The sequence below is a fragment of the Solanum lycopersicum genome, chromosome 7 (genome assembly GCF_036512215.1).
Source record: "Solanum lycopersicum chromosome 7, SLM_r2.1".
Classification (NCBI taxonomy): domain Eukaryota; kingdom Viridiplantae; phylum Streptophyta; class Magnoliopsida; order Solanales; family Solanaceae; genus Solanum; species Solanum lycopersicum.
The window spans coordinates 68,730,187-68,744,947 of NC_090806.1; the positions used below are offsets into that span (position 1 = coordinate 68,730,187).

The 14,761-nt window shown below is 34.4% G+C and overlaps 3 protein-coding genes across 4 annotated transcripts; 2 read left to right on the forward strand and 1 right to left on the reverse strand.

The window, feature by feature from the left end:
- Positions 1 to 1,609: 1,609 nt before the first annotated feature.
- Positions 1,610 to 6,856, forward strand: LOC101244097 (calcium/calmodulin-regulated receptor-like kinase). Of its 2 annotated transcripts, XM_010326034.4 has the most exons (9): positions 1,610 to 1,827; positions 2,005 to 2,041; positions 2,546 to 2,915; positions 3,492 to 3,645; positions 4,354 to 4,480; positions 5,225 to 5,310; positions 5,535 to 5,606; positions 5,802 to 6,005; positions 6,219 to 6,856. In XM_010326034.4, the coding sequence occupies exons 3-9, from the start codon at positions 2,602 to 2,604 to the stop codon at positions 6,552 to 6,554; spliced, it is 1,293 nt and encodes a 430-aa protein (XP_010324336.1). In that variant the 5' UTR covers positions 1,610 to 1,827; positions 2,005 to 2,041; positions 2,546 to 2,601; the 3' UTR covers positions 6,555 to 6,856. The 2 variants fall into 2 exon arrangements, with proteins under 2 accessions (XP_010324336.1, NP_001297254.1); NM_001310325.1 differs by lacking the exon at positions 2,005 to 2,041 and having other exon boundaries at positions 1,630 to 1,827; positions 6,219 to 6,821.
- A 672-nt stretch (positions 6,857 to 7,528) lies between these two features.
- Positions 7,529 to 10,270, forward strand: LOC101261433 (large ribosomal subunit protein uL24c). Its single transcript, XM_004244116.5, has 4 exons — positions 7,529 to 7,751; positions 9,160 to 9,198; positions 9,509 to 9,739; positions 9,923 to 10,270. Exons 1-4 carry the CDS (start codon positions 7,659 to 7,661, stop codon positions 10,127 to 10,129), a joined length of 570 nt encoding a protein of 189 aa, XP_004244164.1. The 5' UTR covers positions 7,529 to 7,658; the 3' UTR covers positions 10,130 to 10,270.
- Positions 10,271 to 11,955: 1,685 nt separating this feature from the next.
- On the reverse strand, positions 11,956 to 14,761 carry LOC101261138 (uncharacterized). The gene is made up of 2 exons (XM_004244115.5): positions 13,559 to 14,761; positions 11,956 to 12,779 (listed from the first exon to the last, which is right to left on the reverse strand). Exons 1-2 carry the CDS (start codon positions 14,208 to 14,210, stop codon positions 12,148 to 12,150), a joined length of 1,284 nt encoding a protein of 427 aa, XP_004244163.1. The 5' UTR covers positions 14,211 to 14,761; the 3' UTR covers positions 11,956 to 12,147.

Consider the following 14,761-nt stretch of genomic DNA (forward strand, 5'->3'; position numbering starts at 1 on the left):
TTCTATTTTGTTTATTTATTTAAAGGGGGCCATAAAATGTCATGTCAATCTTTTTGAAACTTCAAAAGAAGTTGCAATATTGTCTAATGAAAATAAATAAATTTTTATATAAAAAAAACTATCCGTTATTACTGTTACATCTTGTAATGTAATAGTATCTAATTATATTAATTTATCATCGTTTAATAAAGTAACGAGCTAGTTTAAGATGTATATAAACTTAAAGTACTAATAACTATCTAATCATGATTAAGTAAAATAAATTTAAGCACCCACATATTATATGTTTATGTTAATTTGATTATATATATTGGGTGCAAATAATAATTTTTACCATTGTAATCTTTGTGTAATTGGATAGAGTAAAATCTTGAGACAAAAATTGGATAAGCGTTATTAAAGGGAAATTATTATAAAGGTAAGTTAATGTACTTGTAAAAGTTGAAAGGAAATATGCTTTGCTGGATTAAACCCAAATAACGGTAAACGTGGATTCACTTTATCATGTAATTATGAGGTTTTGTCCTATATTAATTTATTTATGAAATTTAAGAAGTAAAAAAAAAAAAAAACGATAGTTAAATAAGTTAATTATTTTTAAATTTTATCATGTCCAGTAGAAAATTAAAATAATAAATTATTAAAAAAGATTTTTTTTAAAAAATATAACAAACAAATTTACACAATTTCTTCGATAAAAAGTAAAAAGAATAAATTACTCTGGATAGAAATTGTTAACTACAAAACAATAACAAAAACCCCAAAGAAAGAAAGAAAAAAATTAAAAATATATATTGTAAATTAAAATAATTATTATCGACCTGTACTCCATAAATTGATTTACTCTCTCCTAAAGATGAAAACTATATCACACATAATTAATTACATAATAGTGAGGTTAAGTACACAAACAACATTCAAATTATAGATTTATAGTTAGCATATTTTGTTTAGATATTTTTAAACTTATGTTCAAAATGTATGTATCAAAGGTTAAAAATCTTATCAGGATAAATCATCAAATAAAAAATATATTTTCTCCGTTTTATGTTATATGTCATATTTTTACTTTACAATTATATTAAAAAATGATGTATTTTTATCCTTCTATTCTTATTTAATATTTTCTTAAGTCAACTTTATTAATAATAAATAAAAAAATTAGTTAACTACTCTATAAAAAATATAATAGGCAAATATAGTAATTTACACATAAATTTTATAAAATAAAAATTATGATCTTGATAAAAGGGACGGAGGGAATAGTAATTTCTTAAAAAATTCTTTCACAGAGGAAAATAATTAAAAGTCCTCAAATTTTTCATTGAATTATATGCTATATAATTCAAATTAATCCGATCTACAAAAAGTTTGTGTCTCTTAATCCATTTTTTCCTTTAACACGATAAAAAAATAAATCACATTTATATAAGGGGCCTAAAAGTAGATAGATTATCATTAATTCTATATTTATTAATTCATCACAAGAAGAAAATAAAATAAAAAATGAAAAAGACATGTTAATATTTATATAAACTAAAAAAGGGTATTACGGGAAATGTAAAATAATAATCATCATCATCCGTCACGCGCGTTTTAAGAGTCTCTCAACGTAAAAAAAAAAAAAATGTCAGAAGGAGACCAGTTTGCCTGAAACAGCACTCTGCTCTTTTGCCTCTTCCAATTGAATTTTCATTTTCATTTTCATTTTTTCTCTATAGCGGCAAATTCCAAACACGGTCTTAACCAGATTCCTTCCTTTTTTGTTGCTTCTCAACGTGCCTAGATCCTTCTTCATCACGCTTTGTTAACTGCTTTTTACTCAAGGTACAACAATGGAGGAATGAATATGCACTTTACAGTTTTTCGCCTGAAAATTTGCGCTTTTTTGAGTATACTTTTTACTTTTTCGCACTAGTTTTTGATCTGTACTGGAATTTAGCTTTTGTACTAATCATTATGTTGTTTGCATTTGATTTGTTGTTTTGGAACATTTATTTGTAGATTTTCCTTTTTGGCTGCTGGTGGAATAAGCTTAGTCGTAAGTTCAAACTGTCAGTTTTTCCGGCGTGTTTTGACCGAATCTGGATTTTTGAACTAATGCTTTTACGATGCTCTGTTCGGAAAATATATTTGTGAAAACTGAAAATTGTGTATTGTATTGCAGTTTAATGTCTCGGTTGGAGAATTAGTAGGAGGCATGTTGGAGTATTTTTTACGCTTTGAGCTGGATTGTCTTTTGCACTTGTGGTTTCATATGCTTAATTTTAGTTAGCAAGCAAGGCTAATCAAAGCATGTTTTTGTTTTCTTCTCGAATTTGGTTAATTTTTATACTCATGAAAATGGAGATTGTTTTAGGATTAAAATTTTGTTTATTATTTATCTGGACTGTTGTATTGGGATGAAATTTGTTCGAATGGAAGTAAATTAGTATTAAGGATTCATATGGTTGATCTCGACTAGTTTAGGATTATTGGAAGTTGTTGTAGTGAACTTTTTTTTTTCATCCTGACTCAGAAGTTAACTATTTTTAATTTCTTACAGCTATTTCTCAATGGGACCAATGCTTAGATAGCTGAAAATTGAGGAACAAGGAAGAGATGGAGAAGGAGTCATCTGGATTAATTATAGGCATCTCAATTGGAGTGGTGATAGGAGTGCTTTTAGCTATAGCTGCATTTTTCTGTTTTAGGAGGTACCATAGGAGACGTCCTCAGATAGGGAATAGCAGTTCTAGGAGGGCTGCTACTGTACCTATTCGTGCAAATGGTGTAGATACATGTACAGTATTATCAGACTCCTCAATTGGTACCGAGTCACCAAAGTCTATCCAGAATGGCATGTCATTTTGGTTAGGGAGCGTCAGGAAGTCGAATGTGGTTTCTGCATCCGGTATTCTCGAGTACTCCTACAAGTATGTATCTTTGTTAAAATGGAAAGAGTATTGCAACTTCTTAGTTTGGTCTACGATCTACTGCTCTCTCATTGTTTGTGAAAAGGAATGATGAACTTGGCTAAGACTATTATTTTATCATTGGAGAGATTGTTTAAAATCAGTAGTTCTTGTATTATAGTTGTTTCGATCACTGGAAGTATACAATATAAGGATCTTACAAAATCCAAGCTTCCACTTTTATTCAGAACTTGCCGAAGGAGAAATGATCCATTTTTTTTTGTCTCAAAAAAACTGTCTCTAGACCATACAACTTCAAATCAGAATCCTGAACAATGTACTGTCGGGATGTCGTGCAAAACTAGGAACATTCTCTAGTAGCAAGACTTCACATCTTTGTCTCATGGCAATATCCTATTATAATGTGTTTGATTCATTACTTTGCTGCATGTATTGCAATTCCGTTCATACTATTTAACATAAAAATTGCAGTCTTCAATAAACAGACCTTGCATCTAGGGCCATGAGTGCATTACTACATGCTGTAGTGCTTTTAATTCTTAATTGAGATGATGATCATTTACTACTCATGGGCAGGGATTTGCAGAGAGCAACCTACAACTTCACCACATTGATTGGTCAAGGGGCCTATGGTCCTGTTTATAAAGCTCAGATGTCTACTGGTGAGACGGTTGCTGTCAAAGTGCTTGCAACTGATTCTAAACAAGGGGAGAAAGAATTCCAAACAGAGGTACTTTAAACATTACAGAAGAATTCTTTTCAGAACGATATCCCGTGTGTTTGACAAGTCAACTTGTTCAAACATTTGTTGTAAATTTTGGCAACCTTTAGTAATGTGCAACAACCATCTCGAGTGAGCTCTAAGTTAACGCATGCAAAGGCCAGTTCATCAAACAACCAGTTGGTAAAATATGGTGTAGCCGTCTAGTTGTGGAAAATGCTTAATAAATTTACTTACTTTTGGTGCTTCGTAAAAATGTTTACCTTAAATCATGAGCATCACTTAAAAAACATGACAGTGGTACAAGGCCAAGTGATCTTTTACAAAAACATCTGTTTTTTAGATAAAAAGATAAGGGCATATCTACTTCAATTCCCATCATATTTTGATTGTGTTACTGGTTAGGTGCTTGCAACTGATCATAAGCAAATGGGGACAAAAATGGGTGTACCCTCCCTCTCAAGTCTCAACATGAACAATGCTTTCTCTAAATTTTGATAGCACACTAAAAAAGATTTAGGCAAATCCTAGCATTTGCGAGTTAATAATTAACAAAACTTTTCATCCAATAGGCTTCTAGATATCATATGAGCCTCACCCTTTTATTAGTATTTTGTGCTAAACTGTATGTTTTATGCTGTAATAGCTGAACTACAATGTATGGTGTAAATGTTTTTCTAAAACTAAATTGACTTTCAACTTCTTTTGTTTCCACAGGTCATGTTACTGGGAAGGCTACACCACAGAAACCTAGTGAATTTAGTTGGATACTGTGCTGAGAAGGGTCAGCATATGCTTATCTACGTTTACATGAGCCGAGGCAGTTTAGCTTCTCACTTGTACGGTATGCTATTGAGAACTCTGTTTGATTATTTTTGTGGCAAGAGAAAAAGATTTCTTAGAGAGGCAGTTTTGATCAAGGGATTTTCCTGCAACATTCTTACATTAAAAAACATTTCTCTGATTGCATGATGCCGAGGTTGCCAAATATTGCATGCTTATATATGTGTACTTTTCACCTCAATTATGTTCATTGGGTAACATATATCACTCATCCATCCATCAAGGCAACAATTTCAAGTAGCCAATTTGCAGTAAATGGAACTATCTTTATATGGGTAAACTAAATTAGTATGTTGAAAAGTTTACTGCCACCAAAAGCAAGTTTTGGATGTAGTCAGTCTCGTGCTAACCCACTGTGCAGTGTAGATTTGAGCTCGTTTCTGAACAATATTTCTACATTTGTATGTCCTTTAGCACTAAGTATTTGATCAGCTTATAGCAAGGCTCCCTATTGTCCAGTTTAGCACTGCTGGTTCTTAACACTGGTACACTGAATGTTAGGGAATGTTTATATCACTTTTAGAAGATATCCCACCTCCTCAAATTGGAAATTCTTCTTTGTGTTCTGTGAGATGAGATACATGATACATTGACATTTGTCTTTTGACTAGCATATGCACTCATGCAATCAAAGTTTTCATAGCAATGTAAAGCACGGTAGCGAAGCCAGATATTTGCACCCAGGATAACCTCTCACATGCATGATAATATGTTTAGTATTTTAACAATGGAACTACATTGACAGATGAAAAGCTTGAACCATTGCGCTGGGAGTTGAGAGTTCAAATTGCTCTGGATGTGGCTAGGGGCTTAGAGTATCTTCATGACGGGGTAATCTTTTCCTGTAATTCACATTTAATTGCTAACACTTAATTAAAAACCACTCTATCTTCGGTACCAAGGATCCTTGAAATAAGCATAAAATACCGTTCACCTACAAAATACATTTTGGCTGGAACTCAATTTCTGAATCACGTTTGTCCTAGTGGAAATCTCCTGCTACCGTATATTACTGATTCACTCACCTCTTTGTTCTTTGTTATTTCCTTTTTCAGGCAGTTCCTCCAGTTGTACACCGGGATATTAAATCATCCAATATTTTGTTGGATCAGTCAATGAGTGCCAGAGTATGTTTCTTTTTTCTCACTCCAAAGTGAAGTAACCAAAGAATAGGTTTCTTTGGTTGATAATAATGAAATGGCACATTTTGAGGCGGTCACACTGAAGATTTTGACCATTCTGAGTTTATCATAATGAAAATGTCGACACCATTTTGAGCTAATGGTATTAAGCATAACTGCAATCTTGGGTTTAATACACAGGTTGCTGATTTCGGGCTGTCAAGGGAAGAAATGGTCAGTAAACATGCATCCAACATCCGTGGAACATTCGGATATCTTGATCCTGAATATATATCAACTAGGTCCTTCACTAAGAAAAGTGATGTTTACAGCTTTGGGGTTTTACTATTCGAACTTATTGCTGGTAAAAATCCTCTTCAGGGGCTTATCGAGTATATTGAACTAGTAAGATCTCTCTCTCTTTCTCATTATGTGATGTGAAACTTCTTTTTTTTGTGGCACATGTAGAGAGCACTGATCTCGAGTAACTTTCAGAACCCCTCCACTCCCCCCCCCCCCCCCCCCCCCTCTTCCCCTACAACCTCTTTTATTGTGCATATGTTTCTGAAGCCTATTCAGTCATATAGAAACTAAGCTCCATAGGATTGATGATTGTAGGCAGCCATGACTACAGATGGAAAAGGCGGATGGGAGGAAATCGCAGATTCCCGTCTTGATGGGAAGTATGATCTGCAAGAACTTAATGATGTAGCAGCACTTGCATACAAATGTGTGAATCGTGCTGCCAAGAAACGGCCTTCCATGAGGGACACTGTGCAGGTTCTGTCAAGGATACTCAAGTCTAGACACGAAAGAAAACGCCAGAAGCGATCTTTATCTGCAACAGCAGAGGAGATTACCATCAATGTTGAACAAGTAGATCATCGGAATCCAATCTCTGGACATCGACGTGTTGAATCTATAGATAGCACAGCTGACTCGTATGAAGTTTAACTCAGTTCTTCCATTTGTTTATTTTTTTGTTTCATCTTGTAAAATTGGTCAGGTTGTTAGGTTTCTTATTTACAAAAACACACTTTTGTCTTGGTGAGTTCGTTTGGGATACTTAGGGGTATGTTATAGTCTGAGTGTATGATAGCCTTTGTTCCCAATTTTGTTCTAAGTTTTTGTAAATTTGCGTGGAAGGTTAATGAATGGTAGAAAACGGGGAAAATCCCAGATCAGGCTTTTCCACTTCTTCTACATTAGTATCCTATTCAATCTAATTTTATTAAAAAAGAACCAAGCTTTTTTTATTTTTTAATCCCCCGATACTTTTTTTCAATATATTTATTTGTTCAATTCGTCTTTTATATGTTTTGTCAACCTATAAAACATTAAAACTTGATCATTTTTCCCTTCTTAAATTAGGGCAAATTGATACTTTACAAATTTATAATTACAAAAAATCTTCAAAACGGATACAATAATACAAGCGTTGATACATTAATCTAATGCGCGAGATGCAATAATTTAATGTATGAGATACACTAATCTGATGCGTGAGGTACATTTTATATATGATACACTAATCTGATGCGCGAGGTACATTTTATACATGATACACTAATCTGATGCGCGAGGTACATGATACACTAATCTGATGCGCGAGATATACTAATCTGGTGCGCGAGGTACATTTTATACATGATACACTATATGATGCTCGAGATACATTAATCTAATGTGCGAGATACATTTTTATACATGATACACTAATCTGATGCGCGGGATACAATAATATGATTCGCGATAGAAATTGATGTGATGCATGAAAATTGTGAAATTTTAGAAATTTGTAAAACTTATAAGGGATAATGATAATAATTAAACTAAAAGGTGAGATTTTCGTAATTAATCCACAATCCCGAAATAGCTGAAAAGGGACTTTATAATTGGGCCGTACTCGACCCGTTGAAGGTCCAATTAAGTTGGATCGGGTGTCCAGGGATAGAGAGAGAAGAAGACGAAGGTTCTGGTTTTTATTATCCTATCCAAATACTCAGCTCAGTGTTGTTTCTTCCTTCAACAAAAGGATTTTGCAGAAGGTTTTGAACAATGGCGGCTCTGCAGAGCTCCTTTACTGGTCTCTCCATCTCCTCCACCTCCTTCTTCGGCCAACGCTTCTCTCCTCCTCTCTCCCTTCCTCTGGTATGCTTTCTCATAACTTCAACTATCTGGTTTTCAAACTGAACTATCTCAAATGTTAATTGTTTTGTTTCTACAACTGTATCATTCGGTCCAGCTTGCTCACAACTCGACTAATTACGTAGAATACCTGCTACCTCTAGCCAGAATTGAATTGTGTTGCAAGTAACTTTCTCCATCCAGTCTTACATAAATGCGAAGAAATAAACTAGTGTATTGTGATTTGAACCAATAAATCGTAGTTGTTCACCACTGCATTGACCACTAGGCTATATCCTATCTGTTTATCTCAATTTCAATTGTCTTTGTGAAAGGTCTTTGTTTGAATAATTTGATTTCTATGTATTAGGGATCATAGGAACAAAGGTATCCATTTCCATTGTACTATTGATTATAAATTAATTTTATATTATTTGATTACAATATATTGTGAACTTTTTCTCTGCTTGGTCACCATTGCTACCTGAGTCCTTTCTCATATCATATGTTTTTTCGCTATTATAAGTTTTGACTGCGTGTTTGGTACGAAGGAAAATGTTTACCTAGAAAACAAATGTGGAACTTACTAATTTTCTAGTGTTTATATGGTAACTAAGCTAGATAATATTATTCCAAGAGCATTTATATGTTATATATCCAACAAAATACTATGGAGGCGAGATGGGATGGGGAGTGGGGATTCGGGGATGGACGGACGTGATATGGTCAAGAAGTGGGAGTTGGAGGGATTGGGTGATGATAACTTGAAATGCTACTTATCCATCTTGTTTTTCTTACTTCCACTACGGAAGTCATTTTCTTTATTTTGAACTTGAACTTGTTTTCCTAAAGAAAATATTTTCGTAACACAGGAAAGTTGGAACTACATACCAAACACAGTGTATTTCTAGCTGCAAGAGAATAATTTTATATATAAAGACATCTACAATTTGATACAGTAGTTCCTCAAAAGTTCTTCAAAAAGTCAAGTATATTAAGAATATGCTAATTGGTTAACTTAAACTTACCCCCTCTGTTGTGATTGATGTCTTCCAAGTTCTAACATAGGATGAACCCTGTATTTGACTTAAGGTTCGAAATTTTAATATTTGGACATATTTATCAATTTTTTAATACATATATAGGGTCTGAGTTAAAGCTACTGGGTGCTGCTGAACCCATATTATACATATGCCTCTGTGTTCCTCGATAATAAATCGTTCTCATATTATAGTTACCTGTATAATCAGAAGTTATTGGAAGCAAATATGGAATAAGATCTGTCTCCAGAAAATGCACTTGCTTGTTATTCGGTTAACACTTTTTGGATGTATATCACGCCTTACGCAGTTTGTCACTTTTTATTGTGTCAACTGTAAAACTGGATAATCTTTTGCCACTTTAATGACAATCTCCATATAATGCCGTGCAGGTTAAATCAGCAGAAGGTCCATGTTTGATTACAGCAAAGGTTGGTATCTTGATCCATTTTGGTCCTTTAGTATATTGTCCGAGATAGACATTTCCGGCAACTACTTTTATAGGGTTGCTGTTAATGTGGTCATGCATTTCTTTTATAACTTATGATGTAATGAAGGAAGTGCTCGAACTAACTTGTCAACAGCTTTTAAAAATGGCCACCAAATGTTTGTATTGCTAAACCTTTGGTACTAATTTTTATGGGTATGATATTCTTTTAGCTGAAACAACAGTTAATGAGAATTGTGATTAGAATTAGCTTTATCATTGAATAAGAGCTTCTTTTTATGTCTATTTTGCAGCTTAAGCGATGGGAGCGTAAAGAATGTAAGCCAAACAGCCTTCCAGTACTACACAAAATGCATGTAAGGCTGGGTGATACTGTAAAGGTAATCTCCGGCCATGACAAAGGTAAAATTGGAGAGATTACCGAGATCATCAAGCACAACAGCAAAATAGTAGTAAAAGAGGTGAACTTGAAAACCAAGCATGTGAAGAGTCGGAGTGAGGAGGAACCAGGCCAGATAGTCAAGGTTTTATCTCGATTTCTTTCTTCTCTATCTTGCCTAAAAATTGTTATCTTGAGATTTCATTTCGTCGTGGCTAGCATCGAATTCATCTTTGCCCTAACAAGAAAGTAAAACTTTGTGTTAAGATTTTAGATTGAACTTCCCCAAGTTGTTTGGATTGAGACGTAGTTGTTGTTATTGTTTCAGATTGAAGCTCCTATTCACAGCTCAAACGTGATGCTTTATTCAAAAGAGCAGAAGGTAGCCAGTCGGGTTGGTCACAAAACTTTAGACAATGGAAAAAGAGTCCGGTACCTCATTAAAACTGGGGAAATCATCGATAGTGCAGAGAACTGGAAGAAAGCAGTCAAAGAGAAGGGGAAAACAACAGAAGCAGTAGCTGCTGCTTCCTAGGAGATCCACTGGTCTGTAAATTCTAGTTCGATTTTGCTAATTTTGAATCTTCTCTCATTGATATATTATGATTCTGTTGTCACCTTCACCTTTTTAACTCAGTAACATAAGATTTTATATTAAAGTACATTTACTCAAAAATTCTGTTTGCCAGTACTATTACGTACTAGAGTTTGATGGTTAATGGGTCGAATACAATGATCTTTATGTGCTTTATGATTCGAGTTCTTGTCCATTTATCGATGATTCTTTCAACTGTTTCAAGAATGTATGTATGTATGTCATGATACAGATTATCTCATGCTTAGATAGATGCAAACATGGCTTGAAGGATCGAAACTATACGTTTTTACTTACTGAAACTGGAATATATCTATAATACAGGGGCCAAAGTCGCTATCCACAGGAACAGTCTAAATCAGCATTAATGAAATGCCTACTGAAATATTCCCCAATTACACTTATATTCAGTTTTCTGAACACAAAAATAGACAAGGGTCCTTTCAATCAAAATCAGATGCATATACATACTTAATGAGTTGGCATTTCCATGTAACATTTATTAACAGATAGCTACTGTTCGAAACCAAGACAGCAACAAAATGATCCACGAGAGAGATGTGGATCTCGATTCGAGTTCTTAGTAAGGAGCGTTTCCTCCTTTGTATAGGGCTCAAGCTAGTTTATATCGAACTTCAGATGATTATATTACATACAACAAATACATATTGACTCGTTACGATATACAAATGGATCTCTTACGTGCACTCACAACTTGTTATCTTAAGTAGGGGGAAAATTCAAAATTCAAAATTTAAAATTTAAGAGTTTATCACCAAAAATAAAATTGGGTACCACATTTTTTATCATATTAAAAGCAAGAGGAAAAAGTTGGTTCTTTTTTTTAACTTATCTTATGAATCTAGTTCATTTCTCTGAACAGCAGTAGTGATAAATTAAGAAGAAAAACAATGTGCAGAGAATAAGAAAAAGAGGATCACAACATTTTTCTAGCAACATTAATAGTAGCTCTAATAAGACACATAAAAAATATAGTCTGCCAAAAGAAACATAGACAGTGACTTATTATCTTCTTTATTTATGTACTTTAGCATTTTATAAAGCATATAGCAGTACCCAACTTGAGGACCACATTTTGGTTGCTGCAAGTGGATTTCATTGAGTTGATGATGTAACGAAAATACACTCAGAGTCTGAAGAGGATAGAATGTACGTAAATTATATGAGGAACAACTGTTACTTCTTATTTGAGTGTCATACGACAATTAGACTCTAGAAATAATCTCACCTATATTGTATCCTCCAAAAATACACTAATTTTTGAATGATCCGACTATATTTGGGATGATTAGACACACATCCAACAACATTTATTAAAGAGTCTTGCGCAACATAGGTGCCGGAAGCATAGCTTACGAACTTCTAAAGCCTTAGTCCAACGATTTGTTTTAGAAGTCACAAGTGTCTAGTCCAAAACTACTCAGATTTGTGATAAGGATTTATTCTAAAAGCTGAAATGGTCCCTAATCTATAGTTGTCTGTATTACTCTGTACAATAAACGGTATTCTGTTACACCTATACATCATACATGTACAAACTCAACCAAAAATTGTCAGAGACACAGAAAAAGGAAGTCGACAAGTGAGACTTGCTCAAGTGGTTGAGCACATCCATCATTAACCTGTAGATTGAGGGTTAATCGAGTCACGCTGGAGGGTAGTGGGAACACTATTAGTCCTCCTGGGGTTGGGTGGTTGAAATAATAAAAAGGGGCAGTCACTCCCCACAAAGTCAACAAAAAAACTATCAATGAAACTTTTTGATCATCTTGCTTTGCCAAATTTTTGGTAATAACAGATACAGAAATATGCAGGAAGTAAGAATTTGGACTCCAAGAACCAAAAATTCCTGCAGAACATGTCGAAAAGAGAATCCTATACGTGACGCGAAGTCTCACTACTAATTCAAACATTCTACCATGTCTTATTCTTTTTCCTTAGGCTTTGCAGATTACCACAAAACAAGGAAGAAGAGCCTTGGGGTTAAGCAAGTAAAGCTCCTCTATGTTCGAGTACACGCCAACCTTACCTGCCAAAGAATCAAACCCAGTTTGGCCAGCCATTTCTTGAATGTTCTCTAGTGGCCTATGCACTCGACCTGCAACTACTCTGCAGACGATTAATGCTTTTCTTAAGGATGGATCATCTTCACTCATCTCGATGCATTCATAAGCACTTCCACTTGTGGAAGTGGTGAAGACGCCAATCCCGCCTTTGAGTTCCTTCTTTGTGGAGAAACCGTTTCTGATAATTCGACAGACGCAGCATTTATCAGATATACAGAGACAGCAGGATCCGTTCATGCCAAGGCCGCAAGCCAAAGTAGTTCCATAGAACCTTAAAAGTTCATTTCCATCAGCTATACATCGAGGATGCTTCTTAGGGAGCTTACTTGCTTTGTTCTTCACCATCTCCCTATATTCTTCAAATCGAGCCAGAGTTTTCTGTGTGTTATGAACTTTCAAGATCCTTTCAATCCGTCCAACTTGGCTCTCGGATTTTAACCAGCTTGAGCGACAGATTATTTCTACAATCTTCCTTGAAGAATCACCCTCCAAAAGTTCACTCACTGTCCATTTGAGCAAAAAACAAGCTAAGAAGCCTTTCAAACCATTAAATCAACAAGTACAGAAAATGAATACAATAACAACTACTATAACAATGCCGCCTCAATCCAAAGCAAATAGGGAGCAATGTGCCTAGGTGAATGCATCCAAACGTATTCTGTACTAAGAGGATTCATCCTAAATGGGCATACAAGTGACGGGAAGCAAAATATATTCTCATCCAACAGCGCAATGCAGGCGTAAGCGCAATGCACATAGAATTTCACAGTTAAAATTTCATGATTTCTTTTCCTTAACCTTCCTACACCACCAATCCATCAAAATTAATCAATATTATCTCACCTTGAAGCAAATTTCAAACAAATTAACTAAAAAAGGACACATCTTTTTAACACTAAAGACAAAGTGAAGAAGTTCCAATTCCTAAGCAATGGGGCTCAGAAGCTCCAAATGTACAATCTTGTGATGTAGGCTACACACACACATAATCAAGTACATTTTTCGAGGAAATCTTAGTAGGTTGACAATCTAAACTTTCACCTTGTTAGTGCGAGTTCGAATAAGAAATACTATTAATCAACATATTAAATAGATTACTATAAATTATTCATCACCTTGTAATCCACTTTCCCTACCCTTATTTTTATTTTAATTTTTTAAAAAGGAGTATTATTTTTTCAGACAAAGAGCATGAAAAAGGAAATAAGCTATAGTGTAAGCAAAAAAGCATGGATTTAGGAATATGAATGATGAAAAAAGCAAAAAGGCAAGATTTTTTTACCAGCATGCTTAGAAAGATGATGCTCTTCAAGAGCTTCCCATTTCCCAAATTGCTCTCCACACTTATGACATGTGACCCCAGAAGAAGTTCCATTAACATCATTATCAAGTGAATACCTAGTTTTAGAAGCAATACTACTTGTATGTCCTTCTTTATCAACAAGAAAAGATGTACTCCTCCTTGTAGGAGTATTCCTACAACCAGAATTGAAATAATGCATTGTAGGGTGTCCTCCTGGACCTGGTGTACCAGGCCTTAAAGTACCCACAAAAGTTGAACCATCATTAGTACTCACCCCACCTCCACCCCCATTACCACTTTCTTGAAATCCATTAAAACTAGTGATTTTCAGCTCACATCTTGAATTACTCAGAATAACTTCATGAGTTATTGGATTAATAAACTCACTACTACCAATAGATCTTGGACTACAACTAGGTGGTTTATCCAAATGTCTTTTACTTCCATGGATTACATCTTTAAGATTTGCTATAGACCTTGAACAACCAGACCTTCCTCCTCCCTTTTTGGTCAAAATTGTGCTCAACTCTTTTCTTGTTTTTGGGTCATGAACATCTGATGGCCCTGATTTACAATGCAAAGATCTCTTTAAAGTAAACCAAACTGCTGGCATATTCTTCTTCTCCCCCATTTTCAAGATTCTATCTTTTCAACAACCCTTCAATATAACTAAAAAAATGTAACTTTTCCTCTACTTATACTCAGATAACTTTCTAAAAGAAATGAACTTTCCTAAAGCTATCATCTTTTTCCACCCCCCCTGAAACTCAAAAAAGTTAGTCAAGAAGATATCTTTCTATTCTTGACTGACATTATCTACTTATGAAAAATGCTTCTTTTTTAACTATCAGAAAACAAACCCCACACAGCATTCCTCAAAATGCCTTGAAAAAGATTAAAACTTTACACAAATTAAACTCACTTCAAGAAAATCCCAACTACAAACACCAAAAAAGTTAGTAAAAATCCCTTTTTTTAGCTATCAGAAAACAACAGTGAACACCCATTACTCTCAAGAAGACAACCCCAAAACAACATTCAAAATGCCAGAGAAAAAAAAATCAAAACTTTACAAAAAAAAATTAAAGTCACTTCAGAAAATCTAACTAGAAACCCATGAAGAAGAAGAAGAAAAAAAAAGCTTGAGGCAAAAGAGAAAGAAGAGGATATTGTCAATTGAAT

Excerpts from the sequence above, each read along its gene's own strand:
- LOC101261138 (XM_004244115.5), bottom strand. The coding sequence starts at position 14,210 with ATGGGGGAGAAGAAGAATATGCCAGCAGTTTGGTTTACTTTAAAGAGA. Across the intron at positions 12,780-13,558 it reads TCATCTTTCTAAGCATGCTG|TGAGTGAACTTTTGGAGGGT; the intron begins GTAAAAAAATCT and ends TCAAATGGACAG.
- LOC101244097 (XM_010326034.4), top strand. The coding sequence starts at position 2,602 with ATGGAGAAGGAGTCATCTGGATTAATTATAGGCATCTCAATTGGAGTG. Across the intron at positions 5,311-5,534 it reads TAGAGTATCTTCATGACGGG|GCAGTTCCTCCAGTTGTACA; the intron begins GTAATCTTTTCC and ends TTCCTTTTTCAG. Across the intron at positions 6,006-6,218 it reads TTATCGAGTATATTGAACTA|GCAGCCATGACTACAGATGG; the intron begins GTAAGATCTCTC and ends TGATGATTGTAG.
- LOC101261433 (XM_004244116.5), top strand. The coding sequence starts at position 7,659 with ATGGCGGCTCTGCAGAGCTCCTTTACTGGTCTCTCCATCTCCTCCACC. Across the intron at positions 7,752-9,159 it reads CTCCTCTCTCCCTTCCTCTG|GTTAAATCAGCAGAAGGTCC; the intron begins GTATGCTTTCTC and ends AATGCCGTGCAG. Across the intron at positions 9,199-9,508 it reads CATGTTTGATTACAGCAAAG|CTTAAGCGATGGGAGCGTAA; the intron begins GTTGGTATCTTG and ends TCTATTTTGCAG.